Raw genomic sequence first — 23901 nt, 5'->3', positions numbered from 1 at the left:
GTGATTATTTATGTTTAGTTATAAGAGTTGGAAGACTTATGCTGTATTTTTAAGAACCTTGTCAGAGAAATAAGGAAATGTAAATACAAATAGAAGTGTTGAGTTGTTCAATTATATATAAGATTAATATATAAGATTAGACACAGCCAGAGTGCAACGTGTGTATTTTTGAGTTTATTTGGGCTAATGTTGACATTGCACTCTTAAAGATACATGGACTACAATTCCCATCAGCCCCTGCCAGCATGGCCAATTGGTCATGCTGACAGGGGCTGATGGGAATTGTAGTCCATGAACATCTGGAGTGCCATAGGTTCACCGCCACTGCGTTAGATCATAGGGCAGGGGTCTTCAAACTATGGCCCTCCAGATGTTCAAACTATGGCCCTCCAGATGTTCACAATTCCCATGAGTCCTACCACTTGGCCATGCTTGCAGGGGCTGATGGGAATTGTAGTCCATGAACATCTGGAGGGCCATAGTTGAAGACCCCTGTCATAGGGTGTCAAACTTGCGCCCCTCCAGATGTTATGGACTACAGTTCTCATCATCCCCTGCCAGCATGATGCTGGCAGGGGATGATGGGAACTGTAGTCCATAACATTTGGAGGGCCGCAAGTTTGACACTTGTAGGTTGGATCTTCTCTCTCCCTTCTCTCAAAACCATTGTGTCAATTTGTGTCAGGAAGAAACCCTTTCTCAAGAAAAAAGGAGCAGTTCTACGCCATCAGGAGGGCCGGAGTTCAGTGGCTGAGCCCTGAAACGTCCTGTTGCTGCCCTTTAGCGTGGAAGCATTATTTCCTCACTCAGGCTTTTAACGGACAGCGAAACGTCAGCCTTTAATTATGTCAGTGTCTTGTATGGGTTGTCAATTTTGAAAGGCCGGCTGGCTTGAAACGCAGGTGGAGCTCTGTAAAGGTCCTGTCGAGCTTTGACGACGACGTTGTTTATTTATTTGCGTTACTCATAAGCCTCCTTTCTCACCTGGGTTTAAGGCGGATTATGCCGAGTGAGTCACTACAGTCTACCGGAATGGGACATCCAGTAAACAAAGAAACGGGATTAGGGCTGTAGAAATCCGGAACCGACCAGAAACCAACCAATTTTTTTTAAAAAATCTAATAGCATCTTAAAGAGTAACAACGTGCACTTTCATGGCTCATGGCTTCGCTTCGTCAGATAGATATATAAAACAAACGTAGAACTTCTTATAAAAGATAGGTATCTTCTCCAATCTGTCTAATATTTGGCATGGTAGGATACCTATTGCTGTATTATTTTGCTTTTAACTTGCTAAACAGATCTATTTTTATTGCAATTTTATATTAGATTGTATTTTTACATTGATGTGTAGGGGTATTTACTGTCATTTACTCTGGCTATTTCCTTAAAAAAAATCTGAAGTGATTTGAATCCCTCGAAGTCAACCGTCAAGTTATGTGGACTATTTCCTTGCTGCTGAACTATACTTGAGACTGCAAATAAAGCTGTGCTGGATCAGTGGGATCCACAACCAAAAGATTATATTCCTAAACTGGAGAGAGGCTCTATTTAAATGGAAATCTGAATTCTTTGGGGCACTTTGGTGCAGTGATTAAGAGCTGGTGGACTCCAATTTGGAGGCCAGTTTTGACCCCCCCCCCCCATGAGCAGTGGACTCTTATCTGGCAAACCAGATTTGTTTCTCCACTCCTACATTCCTGCTGGGTGACCTTGGGCCACTCACAGTTCTCTCAGAACTCTCTCAGCCCCACCTACCTTGCAATGTATCTGTTGTGCAGAGAGGAAGGGAAAGGAGTTTGTAAGCCCCTTGGAGTCTCCTTACAGACTTACAGGAGAGAAAGGTGAGGTATAAATCCAAACTTCTTCTTCTTCAGAGATGCTGATTGAACAATGAGATACAAATCCAATTTTTCCTGAGAAGAAGACCTAGACAGCATATGTATCTGTGTAAGTGTGTGTAGCTGTGACTTGAAGTGTCATCAAGTGATGTTCAGAGGTGATTTCCATTGCCTGTCTCTGGATGCTCTGAGAGGGGGGGTGTCTGGCCCAAGGTTGGCCCAGCAGGCTTCATGTTGAGGAGTGGAGAATCAAATCCGGTTTTATAGATTATAGTCTGCCGCTCATAACCACTACACCACACCAGCTCTAGAGAGTATATATCACTACATTTATAGGATAGTATATATTTGGGACTAGATTGTGTTTATCAGGGGTCTCTAACAGGGTGCTTGGTGTGCAGAGTAGCACACAGGTCGGAGGGTAGCGTGGGCGTGTCCCTCCAGCCCTCCAGAGCAGCGCTGGAAGGAAAGGTGAGTGGAGGGGCCGAACCGGAGGCAGATTTGTGCGTGAGAGCGCCGCTTTTTGCGTCCCCTCCACTCACCTCTTCTTCCAGCGCTGCTCTGGAGGGCCGGAGGGACACACCCACGCTGCCCTCCAACTCCTGGAAGTTGGAGGGTAGCGCGGGCATGTCCCTCCAGAGCAGCTGCCATCCCCCCTCTGCCCCACGGAGAAAGCGACTGCCTGCTCTGTGGGGCAGAGGGGGTTTCCTTGCCCAGCGCCCCTGCCTCCAGCAGCGCGAGAGGCAGTGGCACTGGGCAGGCCGCAGATGCCATCCCCCCTCTGCCCCACGGAGCAGGCGGCTGCCTATTCCGTCGGGCAGAGGGGGTTCCCCTGCCCGGCACCTCCGCCTCCCAGGCTAGAAGGAAAGGTGAGTGGAGGGGCCGAACCAGAGGTGATTGTGGGCAGAGCCACCTCTGTGGCTCAGTAGTCAAGTCAAGTATTTATTGTTTGAGCCATTGGCTATAACAATACAGAGACACATGCAGTTAAAACATTTAAATTGAAACAATAACTTAGTTTTACATTAAAATATAAATTATTTGTATTCGCAGTTTCTAAATTAAAATGCCCCATCAAATAATTTCCACGTCAGATGTTTTTGCAGCTTCTTCAGCTAGTCTAAGTTGACCTCCAGTACTTTGGAACATCAGTTCAAACAGCGCTTTAAGTACTTTGCTCGTAAGTTCCTAGCCGCCAGGGCAAAGAGAGCCATCTTGTAAGAAACATAGGAATCAATATCAGATAATAAGAAAATCAGTTTCTCATCATCGGGGAAAAAAAGCTGTCCTAGGTAGTATTGGCTCCAAAAATCCTTTTCCTTATTTCTGAATATAAAGGACAAGAGAGTATATAATGAAAGAGATCCTCAGGCTCTTGTTTTCCACAGATACAAAAGCGCCGAGAAAATGGTATTCGTGTGTATCTACCACTAAGCACTGCTGAAGGCATTGATTGAAATCTAATAGAAGGTCTTCGGGGCCGTGGAAAACGGGTCCAAATGGCTCCTTGGGTGGTAAAGGTTGCCAACCCCTGTTCTAGACAGTTTTCAACATTCAGTTGAATTGAGCCTTTGAAGCAGTAATGGGATGATCAGAAACAAGGGAAAATTTAGGCTTGGGTTAGCTTTTTGCCGTGGCAATGGCAACCGGGATTGTCCCTTTATTTATTTATACACTGTACTTTTGTTAGAGCTTTAATAAAATTACAGGAAACTGAAGAAGCAATTATTAGGTTTTGTGGTTGCCGTAATCTGACAATATGGTATGTAAGGTGTGGAAGTTTGAATACAGAATTAGTCTGATACCTCGAGCCAAAGCAAACTTATTAAGACCTGGCTTAAGAAACACAAGGAGTGCCCTGCGGGATCAGAACAGTGGCCCATCTTGTCTAGCACCCCATCTTACATAGTGACCAACCACAGCTTGAGTTAGGGTTCTGAGGCCTGCTTCTCCAGCTGTTCATGGATTACACTTCTTATCACCTTCCCCTGCCAGCATGGCCACAGGCCATGCTGGCAGGGGCAATGATGGGGAATTGTAGTCCATGAACATCTTTGGGGGGGGGCCCCCCTCAGCCGCCTCCTCTCCAAAACTAAAAGGAGTCCCAAAGCAGCTGTAGCTCCTCTTCCTCATAGGAAGGTGCCTCCCAGTCCTCCTCAATCATCCTTTCAAGGTTACCCTTCTCTGCACTTTCTTCTATCTCCTCAAATATCCTTTTTTTGAGATGCGGCTGACCAGAACTGTGACACAGTACTCAGAGTCTTGGTGCGCACCACCAAGCTTTATATAAGGGCATGACAATCTTTTGCAGTTTTATTCTCAATTCCTTTTCTAATGAAGTCCCAGCATAGAGGTTTGCCTTTTTTCACAGCTGCCATGCATTGAGTTGACATTCCCATGGAACTATCAACTAAGACTCCTAAATCCCTTTCTCTCTCTCTGGTCTGTGACTGTTTCTTTGAAGTACCTAACTGTGGCGATGTATGTGCATGTAGTTTTGGATTTTTTTTGCCCCTATGTATCACTGTACATTTTGCTACATTGAACTGCATTTGCCATTTCCCCTAGCCCACTCACCTAATTTATCAAGGTCCAGCTTGGAGCTCTTTCAAGAATCCTCTTTGTGGTTCTCCACCTCACCCTACATGAATTTGAGTAGCATCATCTGGGTAAACTTGGCTACCTTACGCTACTCCACCTACTTCCAAGGGTCATTTATTATGAATAGTGTTCTACAAAGAGAACTGGTCCCAAAACGGATCCTTGGGGGACACCACTCCCGACATCTCTCCATTGTGAGAACTTCCCATTTACACCCACTCTTTGTTTCCTGTTTCTCAACCAGTTTTTTAATCCATATATAGGAGGACTTCCCCTCTTATTCCTCCTTCATATTTGCTGAGTTTTCTCAACAGTCTCTGGTGAGGAACTTTGTCAAAAAAGCCTTTTGGGAAATCCAAGTAGACAATGTCCACCGGTTCACCCCTGTCCCACATGCCCAAGCTTTACACCCCTCAAAGAACTCCTAGTAGAAGTTTGTAAGGCCGGGACTTGCCTCTGCAAAAGCCATGCTGACTCTTTCTCAGCAGGTCTTGCTTTTCTACATGTTTTATAATTTTTATCTTTTAATGAGTAGATTCTATTAATTTACCAGGAAACAGATGTCAAACTGGACTGGCCTGTAATTTCCGAGGTCCCCCCCCTAGGGATCCTTTCTTAAAGATTGGTGTGACATTGGCCATCTTCCAGTCTTCAGGGATGGGGGCCCACCGGGATTTCAGTGGATAAGTTGCATATTAAAGTGAGAAGATCAGCAATGTTCATGCTTGCAGGCTCTTTAAGAAGCGCTCTTGGGTGAATGCAATCTGGAGCCAGGGGATTTTATGGTAACATTTAATTTATCAATGTAAGCTGCCAGAACTCTCTTCCTTGGTTCACCACCACTATCTTACCGTATTTAGTTCCTCGGATTAGCCTTCCTAAGAAGCTCTGGTTCAGGTGCAGGAATGTTCCTCACCTCCCTCTGGGGTGAAGACAGATGTAAAGAATTCATTCAGCTTCATCTGCAATCTTCCCTGCCATCTTTTAAGCACACCCTTTGTTCCTTTGTCATCTAACGGGCCTACCGGGGCTTCCCTTGCTGGCTTCCCTTAGCTTTTGATGTATTTGCAAGAACTGTTTGTTGCATGGTCTCTGATAAGTTCGCAGCCATGTGTGTTTCCTCATAATCCTTTTTGCCTCCTTACAGCTTAACCTTGCTTCTCTTTTGCCACTCATTTGTTGTTCCCTCTCATATTCTTCATCAGAAGTCAAACTGGACTTCCATTTTCTAAAAAAAGACATTTTCTTTTTTTTTCTCTGATAATTTCCTCAACCTCTCTCAGCAACCATGGCGGTGGCTTTTCTTTTGGACTGGGTGCTGCCTTTTTTCTAACCTTAATGGAACTTACGATTCCAGCTGAGCTTTTGTATTATAATGTGTTTTTTTTAAGTAACCTCCAAGCATCCTGGACAGTTTGTGACTCTCTTGATTTTCTCCTTTCAGCTTCCTTCATGCACTCATCCCCTTCATTTTGAGAAATTTCCCTTTCTGAAGTAGAATGTAACTTCATTGAAGTAGTTGCCCACTTGTTAAGCATGCTGAGATACCTGAATCTGACAACATTGTGCCAGCGTTGCTGTTCCCCTATCGACTCAACAACACTGACTTCCTCGCACCAGGTCCTGGGTCCCACATAGAATTAGATCTAGGATCACCTCCTCCCCTGGATTTGGTTCCTACAAACCATCTGCTCTAAGCCACAGTCATTTAGCATATCCAGGAATGCTCTCTCCTTACTATGACCTGAACATGCATTTTTCCAGTTTATATGGTGATAGTTAAAATCACCCATTACCACTACATTTTTTGTTTTTGTTGGCCTCTCTAATTCTTTTTTTCCATCTCTGTAACTCTCTCTTGTGCACTTTTGGGTCCAGGGGGACGATAATATATTCCTAATAATATTAAACTGTCCGTCACACTCCCTGGTATTGAATCTATCCACCGAGTGATTCTGTAGGGGACCCAGCTCCCCTTGCATTGTCTATTTTATGTGATACTATGCTCTCTTTTGATGTAAAGGGCAACTCCACCCCCAATGCTCTGTCCCTATCCTCTTCCTATAGAGCCCTGTAGCCTGGTATAACCAGCATCCCACTGGTTCTCCTCTATTCCACCATGTCTCTGTAATACCCACTATATCAAAGTCCTTCTTCAAAACTCTGTACTCTAAGCTCCCCATTTTAGGGGTCGTAGATAAGCTTCTACTATTAGCGCCAGAGACACCTGTATACCCTATCTCTGTCCTTAACCTGGGATTTATGTGCTTTACCCTCAAGTCTTTTTGTAGACACTATCCCGCTTGTCACATGCACATTGCATGTTCCTCGCTTGTAATGTGGATTTGATTTAGAAAAACCTCCCTCTCCTGTCTGCATCCCATAGATACTGTATTCCGAACCTAAGTCACCTCTAGCTCCCTGTCGGCTTTCCCCCAGTGATCAGTTCTTAAAGCCTGTTCTGCCACCTTTTAATGTTGAGCGCCAGCAGCCTGGTTCCGCAGTTAAGATGAAGCCCTGTCCCGCTTTGTTACCAGAATTGCCTGCCTTGTCCTGCAAAGTTCCCAGTTCCTGCACAAATCTTGAAACCCTCTGCCTTACAATTCACCTTTCCCTCATCTGACGCATTGAGACTCCTGTATCTCCGCTTTTGCCTAGGCTCTCGCCTCTTTAAGGGGCCAGATGGAACGGAATTAGCATTTCTGAGAATGCCACCTTGGAGGTCCTCGGACTTCAACCTTGTTTCCTAGCAGCCTAAATTTAGCTTCCAGAACCTCCCGGCTACATTTCCCAATGTCATTTGGTGCACAATGTGAACCACAACTGCTGACTCCACTCCCAGCACTGTCTTAAAAGCCTATCTCAGAGACTGAAGCGTGACATCCGCGGCAACCTTCGCACCAGGAGGCAGGCGGAAGTCCTCCTGCATCGCGGTCATCACGCCTCCTCACAAACCCAACTCCCCTTACATTTCACAATGATCGCATCACGCCCACTACAAGGAGCCCCCACCTCCCCGAGGGGTATCCTCTTTAAAAGCGAGGATAGCTGATCACCAGTTAAGGAAGGGATCTCCCATCCTATGGAGACATCTTCCCCACCTCGACACTGGCACCCTCCATCCCCGGGCCAGCCTTCATTCTCCATGACGGCATCTGAAGAGATGTCACCTTTGGGAGATGGGACCCGGCTGATGGGTCCCTGAAAGCCTCGTCTCGTCACCCTCTCTGCCTCTTTCAGCTTCTCCAGGTTCCTGCTACCTTTGAGCTTCAAGAGAACGCACACGTTCCTCTTGAGTGCTGCCAGGAGCTCATTGCAGCGAGGGCACACCTACGACTTCTGTCCTAGCGGCCAGATGAGGTCACGTACATGTGACACTCAGTGCAAAACACTGGAAAGCCCCCATCCCCCTGCTGGCTTTCTGCCTTCATATCTGATTTGTTTAGATATTTCAATATTATGCTTTTAGTCACTGCCCCCCTGGAGCTATCTGCACGTACTATCTGTCAAATATGTCCTTATTAATTTAAAAAACAAAAAAATTAAATTAAAATTGCGCGCGCCTAACGCTGGTTCCAGAGACTGAACTAAAGCCCCACCTCTCAGGACAAAGAGGAACAAGAGATGAACTCTGTTAACCCCTGTTAAGCCCCACCTTCCAGATTCAGCAGCCTTAGCTCACAGGAGCCTTACAAGGAGAAAAAGAGATAACCCCTGTTAAAATACACTGTTTTAAAAGCTGTGGCTTTGAGAAAAGCCCTCCAAAATGAACACCAGCAGGTCACTCTGCTCTTCCTGGCCAAGTCTCTTCTGCTGCTACTCCTCTCTCTGGTAGATTTGGAGGCTGGTAGATTTGGAGCATTTGGGCACTGAAACAGAGTGGAAAACAGGGACCGAAAGACAGAAGCAACGTAACTTAGGACCCTTCCACACATGCAGAATAATGCACTTTCAGTCCACTTTGCAGCTGGATTTTACTGTGCGAAATAACAAAATCCACTTGCAGACAATTGTGAAAGTGGATTGGAAGTATTCTGCGTGTGCGGGAGGGGCCTTAGACAATGCAAAACCCCTGGCCAGATTTCATATCGTTGGATCTCGCCGAACACGTCCCTTGACAGAAGGGTTTTTCCTCTCTTGTTGCAGCTCAAACGCCCCCTTAATTGCTACTCGTTGGGGAAAGTGGACCCCCAAAATCAGCATGAGGTGGGGATCTGCAGCGGGAGCAGGGAACAGGCTTGGCAAAAATGTCTCTCCCTCAGTGCATGGAAGTCCTCTTGGAATCCAGCCTTATAGATGGAAAACACTCAGACAACTTTGCTAGTTGGTGAACATCAAGAGCTGAGGGTCGATGCCAGTGAAGGAGAGGGACATTGGGCTTGGTCTCTGCTTTGGATGAAGAAAGGGTATTATTCAGCGGGGCCCGTTGCTCTGGCTGGGGTAGGCCAGCTCATTCTCTACGCTTCTTCCGGGGCTGTGCTTTCTGTAATTGTCCCTTGGGCATTGAGGTTTTCCTCTGCCCCTTTCGGATCCAAGAAGGGAGTTCTATTTAATGTGGAGTGACAGAGCGAGGTGACAGATGTCATCTTTGCTCACAGTGTGCATCCGCCGCTCTCCGCTCACCACACAGCCCTGGGCTCCCAACTTGTCACATCTTGGTTAGTCTGCGGAGCTGGGCCTGGCACAGAGGGAGGCAGGCAGCTGCAGGGGGTTCTCTATAGAGGCCCTGACCTCCTTGGGAAAGGATGCAGGAGAGAGGATGTGATCTTTATTGCAGGGCTGTGCCCGGTCAGCTGCATTTATTCCAGCCCAGAACTGCATCTGAAACGAGTAGATTTCTAAATCCATTTTGTAAGTTACAGCAGTGATTTCCAACCTTTTTTTTCACTTGTGTACCCCTTAGCAACCTGTTTCCCTAAAATTGTACCCCAAATTTTTTTCACGTACTCCAGATACTGGTGCATACCCCTGGGGGTACACTACCCTAGGTTGGGAACCCTAACCCTAACTTATTAAGCATAAGCATAAGCATTTATTGTCATTGTGCACACACAACGAAATTTACAGCAGCATTCCTCGATGCACACAATTTCAGACTCATACCCCATCCTCACTTTCCCCTTCCTCCACCCATCCCTACACAGCCCCAAACACATGAACACGAAGCCGCAGAGTTTAGCATATCCACAGTTCTAGAGTAGAAGCTGTCTCCAAGCCTCTTTGTCCTAGTTTTGCTAGACCTGTATCGTCTGCTGGATGGTAACAGTTCAAAAAGAGAGTGTGCTGGATGAGACGGGTCTCTCAGAATATTTTGGGCTTTTTTTAGGCTTCGGGAATTATTTTTATTTTATTGAATTTATTCAGTCACAAATTGTTCACAAAATTATAATAGAAACCTGACACCTGAAAGAGACCATAGCCTTATTCTCGGAGTGCACCCTAGAACTCAACTCTATCTGTGCCCTAGAACTCTGGACATGTCCCACCCACCCTAGGGGAGGGAGGGGTGGCATGCAAGGGAAGAGGAGGGAGGGGGCGGGGCATGCAAGGGAGGGAGAGGGGGCCTGGCACATGGCCCACCCACTGTAGCAGAGGGAGAATGGAGGGAGGGGTGGCATGCAAGGGAGGGGAGGGAGGGAGAGGGGCCCCAGCATCTGGACTTGGCCCACCCACCCTAGCAGAGGAAGGGGGAGGGGAGTGAGGGGTGGCACACAAGGTGAGGGAGGGGACGGAGTGAGGGGTGGCATGAAAGGGAAGGGGAGGGAGCGGGTTTCAACATCTAAGATTTTGTTTTAAGTCATCTCACACTGTCCGTAACTTTCACGTTAAAAATGCAACGAGTGTATTCACATTACATTCAAAATGAGACCATAAGAGCTGCAGAGCAGCAGTGGATAGAGTGTTGAACTAGGATCTGGGAAGACTTGGGTTCGATTCCCAATTCCTATCACGGAAGCTCGCTCGGTGACCTTCGGCCTGTTACAAACTCTCAACCTGACCAACCGTGCAGGGCTGTTGTTGTGAGGAAATGGAGAAGGGGCGAATGAGTTTCTGAGCCACTTTGACTCCCAACTGCTGAGAAAAGTGGGATATAAATGCAAAATAAATAAATCTTCACGGGTGTGTTTCTTGGTAGACTGTCTTTTGAAACAGTCGTATGCTTTGGATTTTAATGATGTTATTCGATTTGTCTGTATGCTGTTATTCGTTGTCTTTTGTTTAATGTGTACACCGGTCTGAGCCCTTCGGGGATACAGCGGTCTATCAAATCTAACAACAACAACAACAACAACAAACAATCATCATCAACAACAACAACAATAGAAACAAACATCCATACTAATTTTGTTTTGTTTATTTTAAGGGACCTTTAGCACTGGCGTTATCACCCAAACGCATGAAGCTGCCTCAAACTGAGTCGACTTTTGGGCCATCAAAATCAGTATTGTTTACTCAGACTGGCAGCTGCTCTCCAGAGTCTCAGAGTGAGGCCTTTCCTTGACCTGATCCTTTTAACTGGAGAAACCAGGGATCGAATCTGGGATCTTCTGCATATCAAACAGTTGCTCTCCCGCTGAGCCACGGCCCTTCCCCAAGGAAGTCTCTGCTAAGAAAGTCCACACTTCATCCTCCTTTACTGTTCCCCATTGTGTGTGCAATTGTGTTTTCTTTTTCTTTTTAAATGCTGGGGTTTTGGAGTAGGAAGTCACGTTTGGAATGGTTTCATGGTGCCTCGTGCATTTATAGATGACAGATATAATTAGACTCTTGGGACTGACTCACCTAGGATATCAGGATTTCTCTGTGAACCAGAGACTCAGGAGTTGATATAACGATGGTGTAACAAGGCGCTCTGATTTACCCCACAGTGTGAAAATACGATATTTTTACTTCTTGCAGTCATAATGTGGCACATAACAGGAGCCTGTTTTCCCACAGAGATCAGTTAAAGCCGTCTATCTGAAAGAATAGAATATGGGGCTGGCGAGAGTTGCCCACTTCAGTCTGTCTTTGGAGGGGATTTCTAATTGTTGAAGGCTTTCATGGCCGGATTCAACTGGTTCTGGTGGGTTTTTCGGGATGTGTTCCAAAATCCACCAGACCACGGCCACACAGCCCGGAAAAACCACCAGAACCAGATTTCTAATTATTGGACACAACTATGTACACTTGGAGAATGCAAGTTGGATTTTCAAGTTGGTCTTTTAAGGGTGCCGCGTGACTCTGCAGCTGTAGCCGTGACAGATTAACAGGGATTTTCTTTTACAATATATAGGAATTGTGTGTGTTTGTGTGTTAATCAGCACTGAAGAATAAATATAGCGTGTTTCTAGGCAGAGTGAAGAGGGCCCCTCTGAGCAGTTTATCACTGCAGAAAGGAATTTAGCAGCAGTGTGTAGACTGAACTGTGAAACTTACCTGGCGGATAAGTGTCATCTTATCTGTTCAGGGATGACTGCAGAGACGGGATCGTGCCAAAAAAGTTGCAGAGCCAGGTTTGGCGATCACTTGGAGCTGCTGTTTACCCTAAGGGGAATGTTTCCTTCTTCTGATCAGGCGATCTGCATGTATGTGTGGTGGGGTGGGTATTTTGTTCTCATTAGCCCTGAACTTTTTCAAGAACGAATGCAGGAAGAGACTTCTGATGGGGTAGTGAGTGGCACTCCTTCCTGTCCCCAAATGTGAATGTGCTCCTTTTGGATGCTTTGCATTTCTTTGCCAACCCTCCCTTTTCGCAACCCGTCTGCCCTGAATTTTCCCACCTCTGTTCCCGACCCGGAACTTGGTGCAGTTGCAAGATGTTGGGAGATGCTCTGCAAGAGACCCCTTGGAAGGTGAAAAGAGCATTTGTGAATTTCAATCTGTAGATAAAGGGGAAAGAACAATCTGAGCTGGGGGTTTGTTTTTCGGATCAGTCAACAATCTGCGGAGGCTGTGGGCTTCCTGTTTGAGGCCCGGTGTGTGGCTCATGGGTTGCACGGAGGTTGGTGAAAGGCAGGCTGTGTTGAGGCGATTGAATTAAACCAGGGGTCTGCAACTTGCGGTTCTCCAGATGTTCATGGACTACAAATCCCATCAGCCCCTGCCAATTGGCCATGCTGGCAGAGGCTGCTGGGATTTGTAGTCCATGAACATCTGGAGAGACGCAGTTGCAGACCCCTGAATTAAACCATCTCCTGCCCTCTTCACAGCTGTACTAATAATCTGAGTGGGTATCATGCATCTGATATTCCATAACGGCATATTTTGGCTTTGTCACCCAAAATTATGGCAGAGGAGATCTGTGGCTTTCTGATGAACCTGATTGGCAATCGCAGCGCCAAGAGTCTTTCCCTCCGTAACTCAGAACAGGGGCTTGTGTTATGTTGGAAGAGCCCTGGCCCCAAATAAATCCACCATCTACAGTTTTGGTGACATTTGGATGCCATCTGTCAGTTGCATGCCCAGACTGGGTGCTTTCCTCGTATGTGCCAGCCCTTTGGTGTTGATTTAAATCCTACCCTTTGTTACAGGAAGGCTCAAGAGGAAGAGGAAGCAGTTAGGAAAACCCACAACCACAGCTTCTGACCAAGCGCTGGCTGGTTCAGAACCTCAGATGAAATCATCTTTTCTCTCGGCGCCGTGTCACGGTCGGGTCTTTGTGCAGGGTTGATGCGCATGTACGCACACACCCTCTCAATTAAGTGCTTAGAATGAATTATGCTAATTGTCTTGCTAGTCAAATTGACCTGAGGGGAAATTTCTTCTCCTCTCCAAATATGGTAATAAGTAGGGAACAAAACCTATTACTTGCTAAGAGGGGAACACTTTCCACATCTGCTTATCAAACCAGGAACTCTGCCATGCCTGCTGCGCAGCCTCTTTGTGTTGCAGAGGATTCTGGGAAATGTTGATGAGCTCAGGGTTCTGGCCAGATCTGGGGGCATTGTGCTCATGCCACAGAAACTGAGAGTGCACCCAAGAACATACCCAGCCCTGATCTCCCCAGGAGGGCAGAGGAAACCTCTCAGCAAAGTGTGTCTGCTATTGCCTCAATAAAGACACCAAGGAATTGTAGGGGTCTCTAGAACATAGTTGGAAAGCTACTGCTTTGGAGGTGGGGAAGCAAATTCCCCTTGGATAAGGTCTGTGTAACTGTGCAGTGGATGACGCATGATTGATGAGGCAGATCGAAAATACAAGTGCTTCCTTGCTCCCGGCCTATTCGTGTTCCCCCACATACGCGCTTCTGGCTGTTGAAAGAAATCAGCTGCCCACACTCTGTGTGCTTGTATGTCCTAAGTCCAGAAGATCCCTGTCAATGAGGGCCTGAGGAGATATTAACTTGGAAGAGTTGGTTTTTATATCCCGCTTTTTCTCTACCTTTGAGGAATCTCAAAGTGGCTTACAAATGCCTTCCCTTTCCCTCCCCACAACAAACACCTTGTGAGGGAGGTGGGGCTGAGAGACTAGCCTAAGATCACCAAGAAGGCTTCATGTGGAGGAATGGGGGAAACAAACCTGGTTTTCCAGATTAGAGTCTACCACTCCTAATTACTACACCATGCTGGCAGTGCCTGTGTTTGTATTACTGGGCAGTGCCCAAGAAGCAAAATCACACTTCTTTTGGGTGGTGCCCGGGTAGCTATTAATTAGCTCACCTTGTAACCTCACTTACCTGCCCTGCCCTTCTGGGCCTGTCTGCAAATGTAGAAATTCTGTACATCCATTGGAAGGATCCTGTTGTCAGATTGTCATGCCCTTATATAAAGCAGTGGTGCGACCGCACTTGGAGTACTGTGTTCAGTTCTGGTTGCCACATCTCAAAAAGGATATTGAAGGAGGGATAAGAACTGAGGAGGAGTGCAGAGAGAAGGGCAACGAGGATGATTGAGGGACTGGAGCACCTTCCTTATGAGGAGAAGCTGCAGCGTTTGGGACTCTTCAGTTTGGAGAGGAGACGTCTGAGGGGGGATATGATTGAAGTCTATAAAATTATGCATGAGGTAGAAAATGTTGACAGAGAGAAATTGTTCTCTCTTTCTCACAATACTAGAACCAGGGGGCATCCATTGAAAATGCTGGGGGGAAGAATTAGGACTAAGAAAAGGAAACACTTCTTCACGCAATGTGTGATTGGTGTTTGGAATATGCTGCCACAGGAGGTGGTGATGGCCACTAACCTGGATCGCTTTAAAAGGGGCTTGGACAGATTTATGGGAGGAGAAGTGGGTTTATGGCTGCCAATCTTGATCCTCTTTGATCTGAGATTGCAAATGCCTTAACAGACCAGGTGCTCAGAACGCTTAGCCTTGAAGGCATTGCTTTCACATCCTGCATGTGAGCTCTCAAGGGCACCTGGTGGGCCACTGCGAGTAGCAGAGAGCTGGACTAGATGGACTCTGGTCTGATCCAGCTGGCTAGTTCTTATGTTCTTATGCTTTGTGGTGACGGCAGCCAAACCCCTAGTCTTGCCAGCTCCAAGTAGGGAAACTCCTGAAGATGTTTAGGGTGGCTCCAGGGGAGGGTATAATTTGGGGTTGAGAAGGACCTCAGTTGGGTAAAGCAGCCATTTTCTCCAGGGAAACTCTGGAGTGGAGATCAGCTGTGATTGTGGGGGATCTCCAGGCCACACCTGGAGATTGGCAACCCTGTTTGGACATAACAGTCGCCCGCACCACAGCGCAACCCTACTGCATTCTTTCAAAGATGCATATTTTCGCAACCACTTTCAGAGGAAGAATTAGGTATTTCAGGACACAAGAACTCTGGCTGGATTCAGGCAGGAGAAAACGGTGTGGTGGCCCCATTGAACACTTTCTGTGTGGCACCTGTGAAGGTAGTCATCTGTGGCTAACTACCACAGTGCTTGACCTCACCTTTCTGATTCTACCTTTGGTGCTGAAAAAGCCCCCCTGGACGTATACGTGAGTGAGGATCCCACTTAATGTGTGTGCCCGCATTCCTGGGGGGGGGGGGGATGGAAAGGCACCCCTCCCACACATCTAGGCTGGCTGGTCATGATCCTTTACCTGGGAGTAAATTTGGGTGTCACTTCTGAGGAAACCCTCTGAGGGGCGCGACGCAGCCATTCAAAGTATGTCACGGTTGCTGTACCGAGCTTACTCCTGAGTAATGCGTGCCTGGTTTTCTTAACTGTAACCGCAGTATTCAGGGAATCAAGGGTGCCTGGCCCCTCCCTCCCGTCCCTTGCATGTCGCCCCTCACTCTCTTCCCTCCCTCACTTCTCTTCCCTTGCATGCCACCCCTCCCCCTACTTCCCTTCCCTTTTCCTCTGCTAGGGTGGGTGGGCCATATTAAGATGCTGGGCCTCTGCCTCCCCTCCCTTGCATGCCACCCCTCACTTTCTCCCCTCTCTCACTTCTCTTCCCTTGCATGCCACCCCTCCCTCTCCCTTCCTTCCCTCTCCCTCATGTGTTTGTGTGTGTATGTGTTTCACTTCCACTCGAGTTACTGTCTATGTACTGTTTTCACTGCTCATATCTGGCCATCTGAGTGAACATTCTAAGCTGCACGAACATTCTAAGAGTGACAGTTACACACAGGCAGCTGCATGTCCTTCACCATGGAGCGCCAGAAAAAAAGCGTTTTACCTGGGCCAGGTGTGAAATTTCAGGTATGTGAACATCTAAAAACATTCTCACCTGGCTGAATATAGTGGCTGGGAATTTTCAGAGGAATTAGCCCAGCAGTTACTGAGGTATACTATCATCAACAAATACACGGTTAGCTTTTTATATATAGAGATGTTGCATTTGTGGCTTCGTTTGTCAAAAAGCAGCATTAGTTCTGTACGCACTTTATTGCAAAGCTGATATTTGCAAGTATTTTTAAGGTGGCGCATTAGCACTCCCCCACCACCACCCCAGTGACGACAAGTTCACTGGCGCTGGGCCTGCAAAGCCTTTAACTGCTAGGTTACGTTGACTTTATTATGGAACTGGAGAGACAAGAAATCCATCCCTGAAAATTAGCTAGGAAGCTAATAGATGTGATGACAAAAACTTGTCACGGTTGTCACATTATAGTTGGGGAAAAACAAGAAGGTTGATTGCATAACCCATTTCTTAATGCTCTGAGTAACACCCCCCCCTCCCCCCGCCGCTGATGCCTGTATCTATGGCCCATCCTTCTTCCACAAGTTCAAGTGAGTTTATGTGGATTTCCCTCCACCATTTTGTCCCCACAGTAACCCTATGAGGTACATCCAGAGTGACTGAACGGAGGTCACCCGTGGAGCATCTTGGATTCAGTTGCTCTGAAGCCAGTGACGAGAGAGGTTTTCAGTTGGGATTCATTCAGAGCTTTAAGAATATTTCGCCTGGATTCACGTGGCTCAGAACTGTTCAGGATTGTGAGCTGTCGTACCTCCAGGGCCTGCTTTCTCACAATGGCGTTTTTACCTCTACCAACCTCATCAAGAACAATTTGAGACTTGGACATTTTTGAGATTTGGCTTTATCTTGCATTTGACTGTATTAGATTAGGACAGGAGGTTATTGTAACTGCATGCTTTAAATTCATATTATATCATCTTATATCATCTTAAATTTAAATTCATATATATAATCCTATTATATTATATATTATATATCATATTATATAATATATAATAAATAAATTTAATATAATATTAAATAAATTTAGTATAAATAAATAAATTTAATGAATTATATATATATAAATTTAAATTCATATATATAATCCTATTATATATATATTATATTATATATTATATATCATATTATATAATATATAATATATAATAAATAAATTTAATATAATATTAAATAAATTTAGTATAAATAAATAAATTTAATATAAATAAATAAATTTAATGAATTATATATATATATGAACTACCTTGCTATGCTGTAGGCCACTGTGACCCTGGCTTTGCCAGTAAAGGGCAGAGCATAAGTGAAATAAAACGAACAAACAAACAAATAAATAATTGCATAAATCACTCACTAAAGCAAAGTATGGAGCTCAGTGGCCACAATCTAGCCAGGAAATTGTTTCAATTTAACGTGCTGGTGTAAATCTCTGTTTGGGTCTGCACTTGGGTTACTGATGCTGATTTTGAAATCCTTTTAGCTGTTTCTTTGGATGCTCCATAGTAATCCCTTTTATTTTTATTTATTTGTTTGTTTGTTTTAGAGGACACCCTTTTCCAGACGGGCCCCAGGGTGGCATACAACATTAAAACATCCTAAAGTCAATAACATTCCACAATATATCCCAGCACCATTAGTTCCACTGATGCCATTAAAATTGAGCTCTGTCCCTTAAAAATCGCATTCAAACAATTAAAGGGAAGAGAAAAAGGGAAGGTAACCGAGGAGAAAGAAGGAGGGGGATGAAGGTTCAAAATCGAATGTTTGATTGGTTCAAAATTTTATCAGCAGAAAGGTTCAAAATCGAATGTTTGATCGCACCATCCTTAGGCCGTATCAAGACACAACTGCCCCTACGTCTAGTGTGCCGTAACCTTCTTTTTCTTTTGCTCCTGCAGCAGTGACACTAGGAATTTCCCCGCAATGGATCGAATGAAAAAGATCAAGAGGCAGCTGTCCATGACGCTGCGGGGGAGCAGGACAGTAGAGAAAAACCTCAACGAACCCATCAACATAGAGGAAAATAACAGCAGCGACAATGGTGAGTCCCACCGTTCTTGCGAATGGCGGCAGATAGCGAGCGTCTCTGAAGTTCCATAGGAGCAGGATTTAACTGCAGAGCACGGTGTCCAGTGAACAGTTTGCCAAATGCTTTAGAATCCTTTGGCCTGAAAAAGTTCAAAACAACAACAACAACACTCTTCTAGGCCTTGAGATTGTGAAGTTGAACCGCACCTCACCTTGAAGATGTCTTGGTGTTTTGGCTTTGGCGTGAGGATTTTTGGTGGTTCCATGAGGGGAATTCTTTGCTTTGCTCAGCATCTCCTGGAGTTTGTAGGTTTATTCTGTCGTCGTCGTACTTTTCCATAAGGGTCAGTTTAAAACAAAACAAAACAGGCATATAAAGTTCCAACTTGTTTTCTTTTTTCTCATAATGATTGTGCGAAGAAACAAGTTTTTTTTTAAAGTATGGCTACGTTAGGCAATGATATCCATTGTTTACCAACGCTCGGGGAACCGCATTGAGTGAAAACAGTTAAAGATCTTCAGATGTAAACCAGCCTATCATTTAAAGTTTGGTTGCAAAATATTTACCAGGGGGGCGGGGAACAGAGTTTTACTTTGCTTTGAAAAGGTGCTCAACCTCCATCAACATTGAACCAGTGGTAACAGAGGTCAGGTGAATGGGTTCCTTAGCTCCTCTGTCCTCCCCCCCCCCCACCCCGCCGTGACATGAAGGTTCATGGTGGGGGAACAGATGGTGGGGAGGTCTCCCGAAGTGCCCTCCCACAAATTTTTTGAATGGGAAAATTGAGAAGTTTTGGGAAGTGCCGAAACCCTCCCTCATACTAATGTTTTAAAAAATCTTTTGAGACAAGGTTTCATTGGCTGAAAATGAATGGCATGAAAGAATTTCCTCCCTTCTCCCCAGTTTTTGTGATGGAAATTTTCAGCACTGGTGGAAAAAAAAAGAGGATTTCCCCCTTTTTGGAATGAGCATGCTAAGATAGTACAGGGTCCAGCAACTTGCTAGTATGTCTAATACTAAGATGAAACAGAACTTCAGTTTTGCTTATACAGAACTCGGTATTTATAGTTTGAAATTCCAAGCAGGCCACAATTGATGCAAAGTTATATTCTGGCAGCTACAAATGATGCGTTTTAGTTGTTCTAGTGCCAAATTAAGTTTAGATTTGATGGCCCTTTCCGCACGGGCCAAATACCAGACGCGTCGGTACAGGGCCTTAGCGCCCGTCCCCAGGGAGCCGATAAACAGGGGCGCGAAGCCACCATTATCCTACCTCGCTTCCCAAGTGAGGTTTATGGAAAATGGCGGCTTGGAGCCGCTGCCGTGCGAACGGCAGCGGCTCCAATGCACCTTCCCTCCCCCCTTGTCTGGTCCACCTACCTGCTCTGCGGCCCTCCGGTGCGTCGCCGAGGCCTGGGGACACACCCCCTCTGCCCTGCGACTCCGGAGCGGTTGCGCAGGGCAGGGGGGCGTGTCTCCTGGCCTCGGCGACATGCCGGAGGGCCGCAGAGCAGGTAGGTCGACCTGACAACGGCGCAGTGCAGCGCCGTCGTCCCGGGAGGTTCTGGGACCGTTCATGCGAATGGTCCCAGAGGGGTTGGGTTGGTGTCATGTACGCGGACCCAACCCTTACTGTGGCCGTGCGGAAACGGCCGATAAAAGAGTATGCATTCTGTGTCTGTCCATGTCATCAAGTGACCTTGGGCTAGTCACAGTTCTCTCAGAACTCCCTCACCCCCACCTCCCTCACAAGATGTCTGTTGTGGGGAGAGGAATAGAAAGGAATTTTTGAACCAGTTGGAGTCTCCTCATTGGAGAGAATGAGGGGATATAAATCCAAACGTACACGTCCTTATCTTATTCGATTCCTAGAAGGAATAATTGCCTGAGAACCATGAATTACAACTTGGGTATTGTCAAGCTTACTTGCTACTGAATTGGGAACAGCTTCCATTTATTGTTGTTAAGTGTACAAAGCAATGGCGCTTTAGAAATGGAAAACTTTCTGTGGGGCAGTAGAGCTCTGGAAAGATTTTCCCACCCCACATCGCTTGGCACAAATGCTGCAGGTCGGCTACCTATGCTCCAGAAGTGAGATGATGGCATAGCAGGAGGAAGAGAGATTCTCTTATCTGTTTTATAAGGGGAGTGTCTGTAGGGGAAAGCTCTGGAAGCTGGCTTGGGGCCTTGCAGTTTTTTTTCACAATAGACTTATTTTCCCTGCAGTCACTACCCTGTTTCCCCGACTATAAGACATCCCCTGAAAATAAGACATAGTAGAGGTTTTGCTGAAGTGCGAAATATAACGCATCCCCCAAAAGTAAGACGTAGCAAAGTTTCTGTTTGGAAGCATGCCCGACGAACAGAACACAGAAAAATAAGACATCCCCTGAAAATAAGACATAGCACATCTTTGGGAGCAAAAATTAATATATAATATATTTTCGGGGAAACATGGTATGTGCATCTCTGATAAATGTGGGCGTTCCTGTGTTTTTTTTCCTGGATCTGTTACCTCCTTCCCTTTCACCTGCTCCAGTTTAAACTTCAATTTTGGCTTGTAGCTCTGAGGAAAAGATCGTCCTTGGTCAGTCCTTCTGTGCCCGGAGGTTCTTTTTTGCTGTCTTTTAGCGGTGCATTAGTTGCTCTTCTAGACAGAGGGCGAACTTGACAGATGCTACAGAAGCCAAAGCAGGAGAACGAAAGGGGTTGACAGCAGATGAGCTGAAGTGGAACAGAGGAAACAGAGATCGTTCTCTGGCTTGTTAAATTGCAGTGGATTTCTGGATTGTTAAAATTGCAGCCCACAGCCCTTTGGTGCGACTCCCATTGCAGCTTATGCTTTTGTCCATCAAACTAAGGAGCTGTAGCACAAAACCAGCCCAAATGAGAATTTGGGGGAGGCGCAAACCAGATTCTTCCAGTTTACTGCACGCAGAGTAACTTGTGCAAACTTATGTAGAAGCCGTCTTTCAAGGGGGATTAATTCAAAGGACAGGAGGTTAAGCACATGGGCGGTGGAGACGGTTGTCCATTCGGAAAGCAGCGGGAGACCCCCCGAAAGTGAACTTGACCCCCCGAAAAGTCTCTTGTCCTCCTGCTACCGCCTCCTCAGTGATGCCAAACAGATGGCTGTCCTGGCTCTTTGAAAGGCTATCTCTGCAACCCTGAGGGTAGAACATTTGTTCCGGAACAAAAGCCGGGATTCTAAAGAATTCGCAAAGTGCCCAGGAGCCTGCATTGGGAGCCGTGCTCTGTGGGGTGGGGCCGTCCAGTGAAGTGCAGTAAGTACCGCTCCTGTTCCCTGTTGTCTTCATTCGAATTCTGATTCCAGAGAAAGGCGGTTTGGCCTTTGCTAGGGGGAGCCACTGTGTTTCCTCAGGTTCTCTCTGTCACTGTTAACACCCTTCCCCTCCGAGTCACTGGGGACAGGGCCCTGGGCAGGTGGGAAAGCTGACCCTCTCAGGTAAGTCCTCCCTTCTCTGTTACGCTCCTTTCATGCCTTTCTGCTGAGGGCCCCCTCTTAAGTTTGACTTCCATTCTGGTTTTTGATTTTCAGTTTGCTTTTTTTTCCCCCTTCCTTCATATTTCTTTTCTTTCTTTCTCTCTCTTTCCCCCCCCCCTTCCTCTCCCTGTTCTTTTTGTTTTCTCCTTCCTTGCCCCGTGGTGGTGGCGACTCCTGCCCCTGCTCGTTTCACGGCCAAACTCCCCCCTTTTGTATTATCTGACTTTGGTTTGTTTGCTTTCCCCCCCTCTTTCCTTTCCCCTGTGTGTTTTTCTCCCTTTGGCCTGTGCATGTCCATGTGTTTCTCCCCTCCTTTTGGCGTCCCCATGGGATTTCCATTCCTCTTCATACATTTTGCCCTCCCTTCTTTTCATTCCTGGATCCATCTTTCCCCAATCTGTTGGTGGGGTGGGTACTTTCCTCTTGCTTCTCCATGACTCCTACCCGTGCCTTCTCTGCCCCTTTGGCTTCTGCCTCTCCCTGGTATTTTCACCCCTATCACTGCCCTTGTGCCCTTGTTGGTTTTCTGTTCTCCGCCTGCCCTCGCTTCATGTGCTGGCCTCGATCAATGTCCCTTGATTCCTTCACCCATCCACGCCTCACTTCCCACTCCCTTCTGTGTCTGTCTGTCCATGTGTCCACCCATGAGCTCCCCTCTTCCCTTCTCCCTTCCCCCCAGGCCCCACAGTGAAGAGCGTGCGCCCCGGCACCTCCCGCAGCGTTCACGCCTTCCTGCACCAATATGCAGGCACCTTCCGCAGGCCCCGCCTGGCCATCAGCCGCAGTCTGAGCACTCACCTGAACCGCACCGCCCGACTAGGTGATTATTGCTCCTCCCACCTTGCCCGCAAGGACTCCCTGTTGTGGGTAGGGGCTGTGCCAATCCCTGTTGGCCTAAAAGAAGACGTTCTGGAGTCCCAACTGACCGACTGACTGACATACACTTAGGCCTCGAGGCGCCAAGCTGGGCTGCTGCAGAGCTTGACTGAGGAGGCTGGGTAGGCTAGAGTGTTGAATGTCCATTCCTGGTGTCCGAAGGAGTGTGGTAAAGATGCTGATAACATCTGGGTCTCAGTTCCAATACATTTGCAATCACCATGGGCTTAAGACCTGTGTCTTAACAGTATTTCAGTCACAGTTTAGGCTGGGCAGATGTGCTTCAGTTTCATAAGCATCTCCTGTACTTCTAGATGAAGCTTATATCTCACGGGTCAGCTCGATATGAAATGGGCTTGCTGGCTCTTCAAAATAATGTTGAAATAGTTTGCAAGGTGCACAGGAATAATAAGATCCCCAACAGGGTGCCCATGGTAGCCTTGGCACCTGCAAACACCTTTCCTGGGGCCCACAAAGTGTTTTTAGAAAGTGGGCGAAGCCTGGTGAGAGCCAGCGTGGTGTAGTGATTAACAGCAGTGGATTCTAATCTGGAGAACTGGGGTTGATTCCCCACTCCTCCACATGAGCAGCAGAGTCTTATCTGGTGAACCAGATTTGTTTCCCCACTCCCATATTCCTGCTGGGCTAGTCACAGTTCCCTCAGAACTTTCTCAGCCCCACCTACCTCACAAGGTGCCTGTTGTGGGGAGAGGAAAGGAAAAGAGTTGGTAAGCTTCCTTGAGTCTCCTTACAGGAGAAGAAGGTGGGGTTACAAATCCAAACTCTTCTTCTTCTGCCCAGCACAGGTTCTGATTGGCCATTGTGAATTTGACTGACTGTGCATCATTTAAAAAACCTTTTAAAACAAAAACTATTTTGTTGCCGTTTCCTCACGCTGTGTCAGAATTTCAGAGGTGCCCACAGGCTCAAAAAGGTTGAGCACCCTGGGTTATAAGATCCAAACTGATTTTCAAAAGGATCTCTAAAACTTAAGGAGAAACCTTGTGGTTTTAGCGGTTGGTGTAGATCCACATGCAGGTCCCACTTTGAGCATGAACCTGCTACATGACCTTAAGTCGAGTCTCTATCTCTAAATCACATCCATAAAGTCATAACTGGGTTTCGTTAATCCCACATGTGGGACTTTTCGCATCAAATTGTTTATAAGCAGCACAGATGACTCAGTTTAATGGTGCTAAGTAGGTTTTTTATTGGAGGGACGAGAATGGGAAATCTGGCTGGCATGTTATTCAGGGGTCCAAGTTTTAGGCTAGATCTACCAAAACCTCTATGGCAGGGGTCTGCAACCTGCAGCTCTCCAGATGTTTGTGGACTACAATTCCCATCAGCCCTTGTCAGCATGACCAACTGGCCATGCTGGCAGGGGCTGATGGGATTTGTAGTCCATGAACATCTGGAGAGCTGCAGGTT

General features: G+C 46.5%; 1 protein-coding gene across 1 annotated transcript in view; it reads left to right on the top strand.

Moving 5' to 3' along the window:
- Positions 1-23044, top strand: part of LOC125427828 — a 49999-nt gene extending 26955 nt beyond the window's left edge. The window contains exons 3-4 of the mRNA XM_048487384.1: positions 17959-18101; positions 22274-23044. Of these exons, the coding sequence (XP_048343341.1) occupies positions 17959-18101; positions 22274-22527 (397 nt within the window). The 3' untranslated portion in view covers positions 22528-23044. The remainder of the gene's footprint in view (positions 1-17958; positions 18102-22273) is intronic.
- Positions 23045-23901: the final 857 nt, after the last annotated feature.

This window comes from Sphaerodactylus townsendi, linkage group LG03 (genome assembly GCF_021028975.2).
Source record: "Sphaerodactylus townsendi isolate TG3544 linkage group LG03, MPM_Stown_v2.3, whole genome shotgun sequence".
NCBI lineage: Eukaryota > Metazoa > Chordata > Lepidosauria > Squamata > Sphaerodactylidae > Sphaerodactylus > Sphaerodactylus townsendi.
Note: the sequence above shows the minus strand (reverse complement) of the source record. Positions and strands in the feature narration are given on the sequence as shown.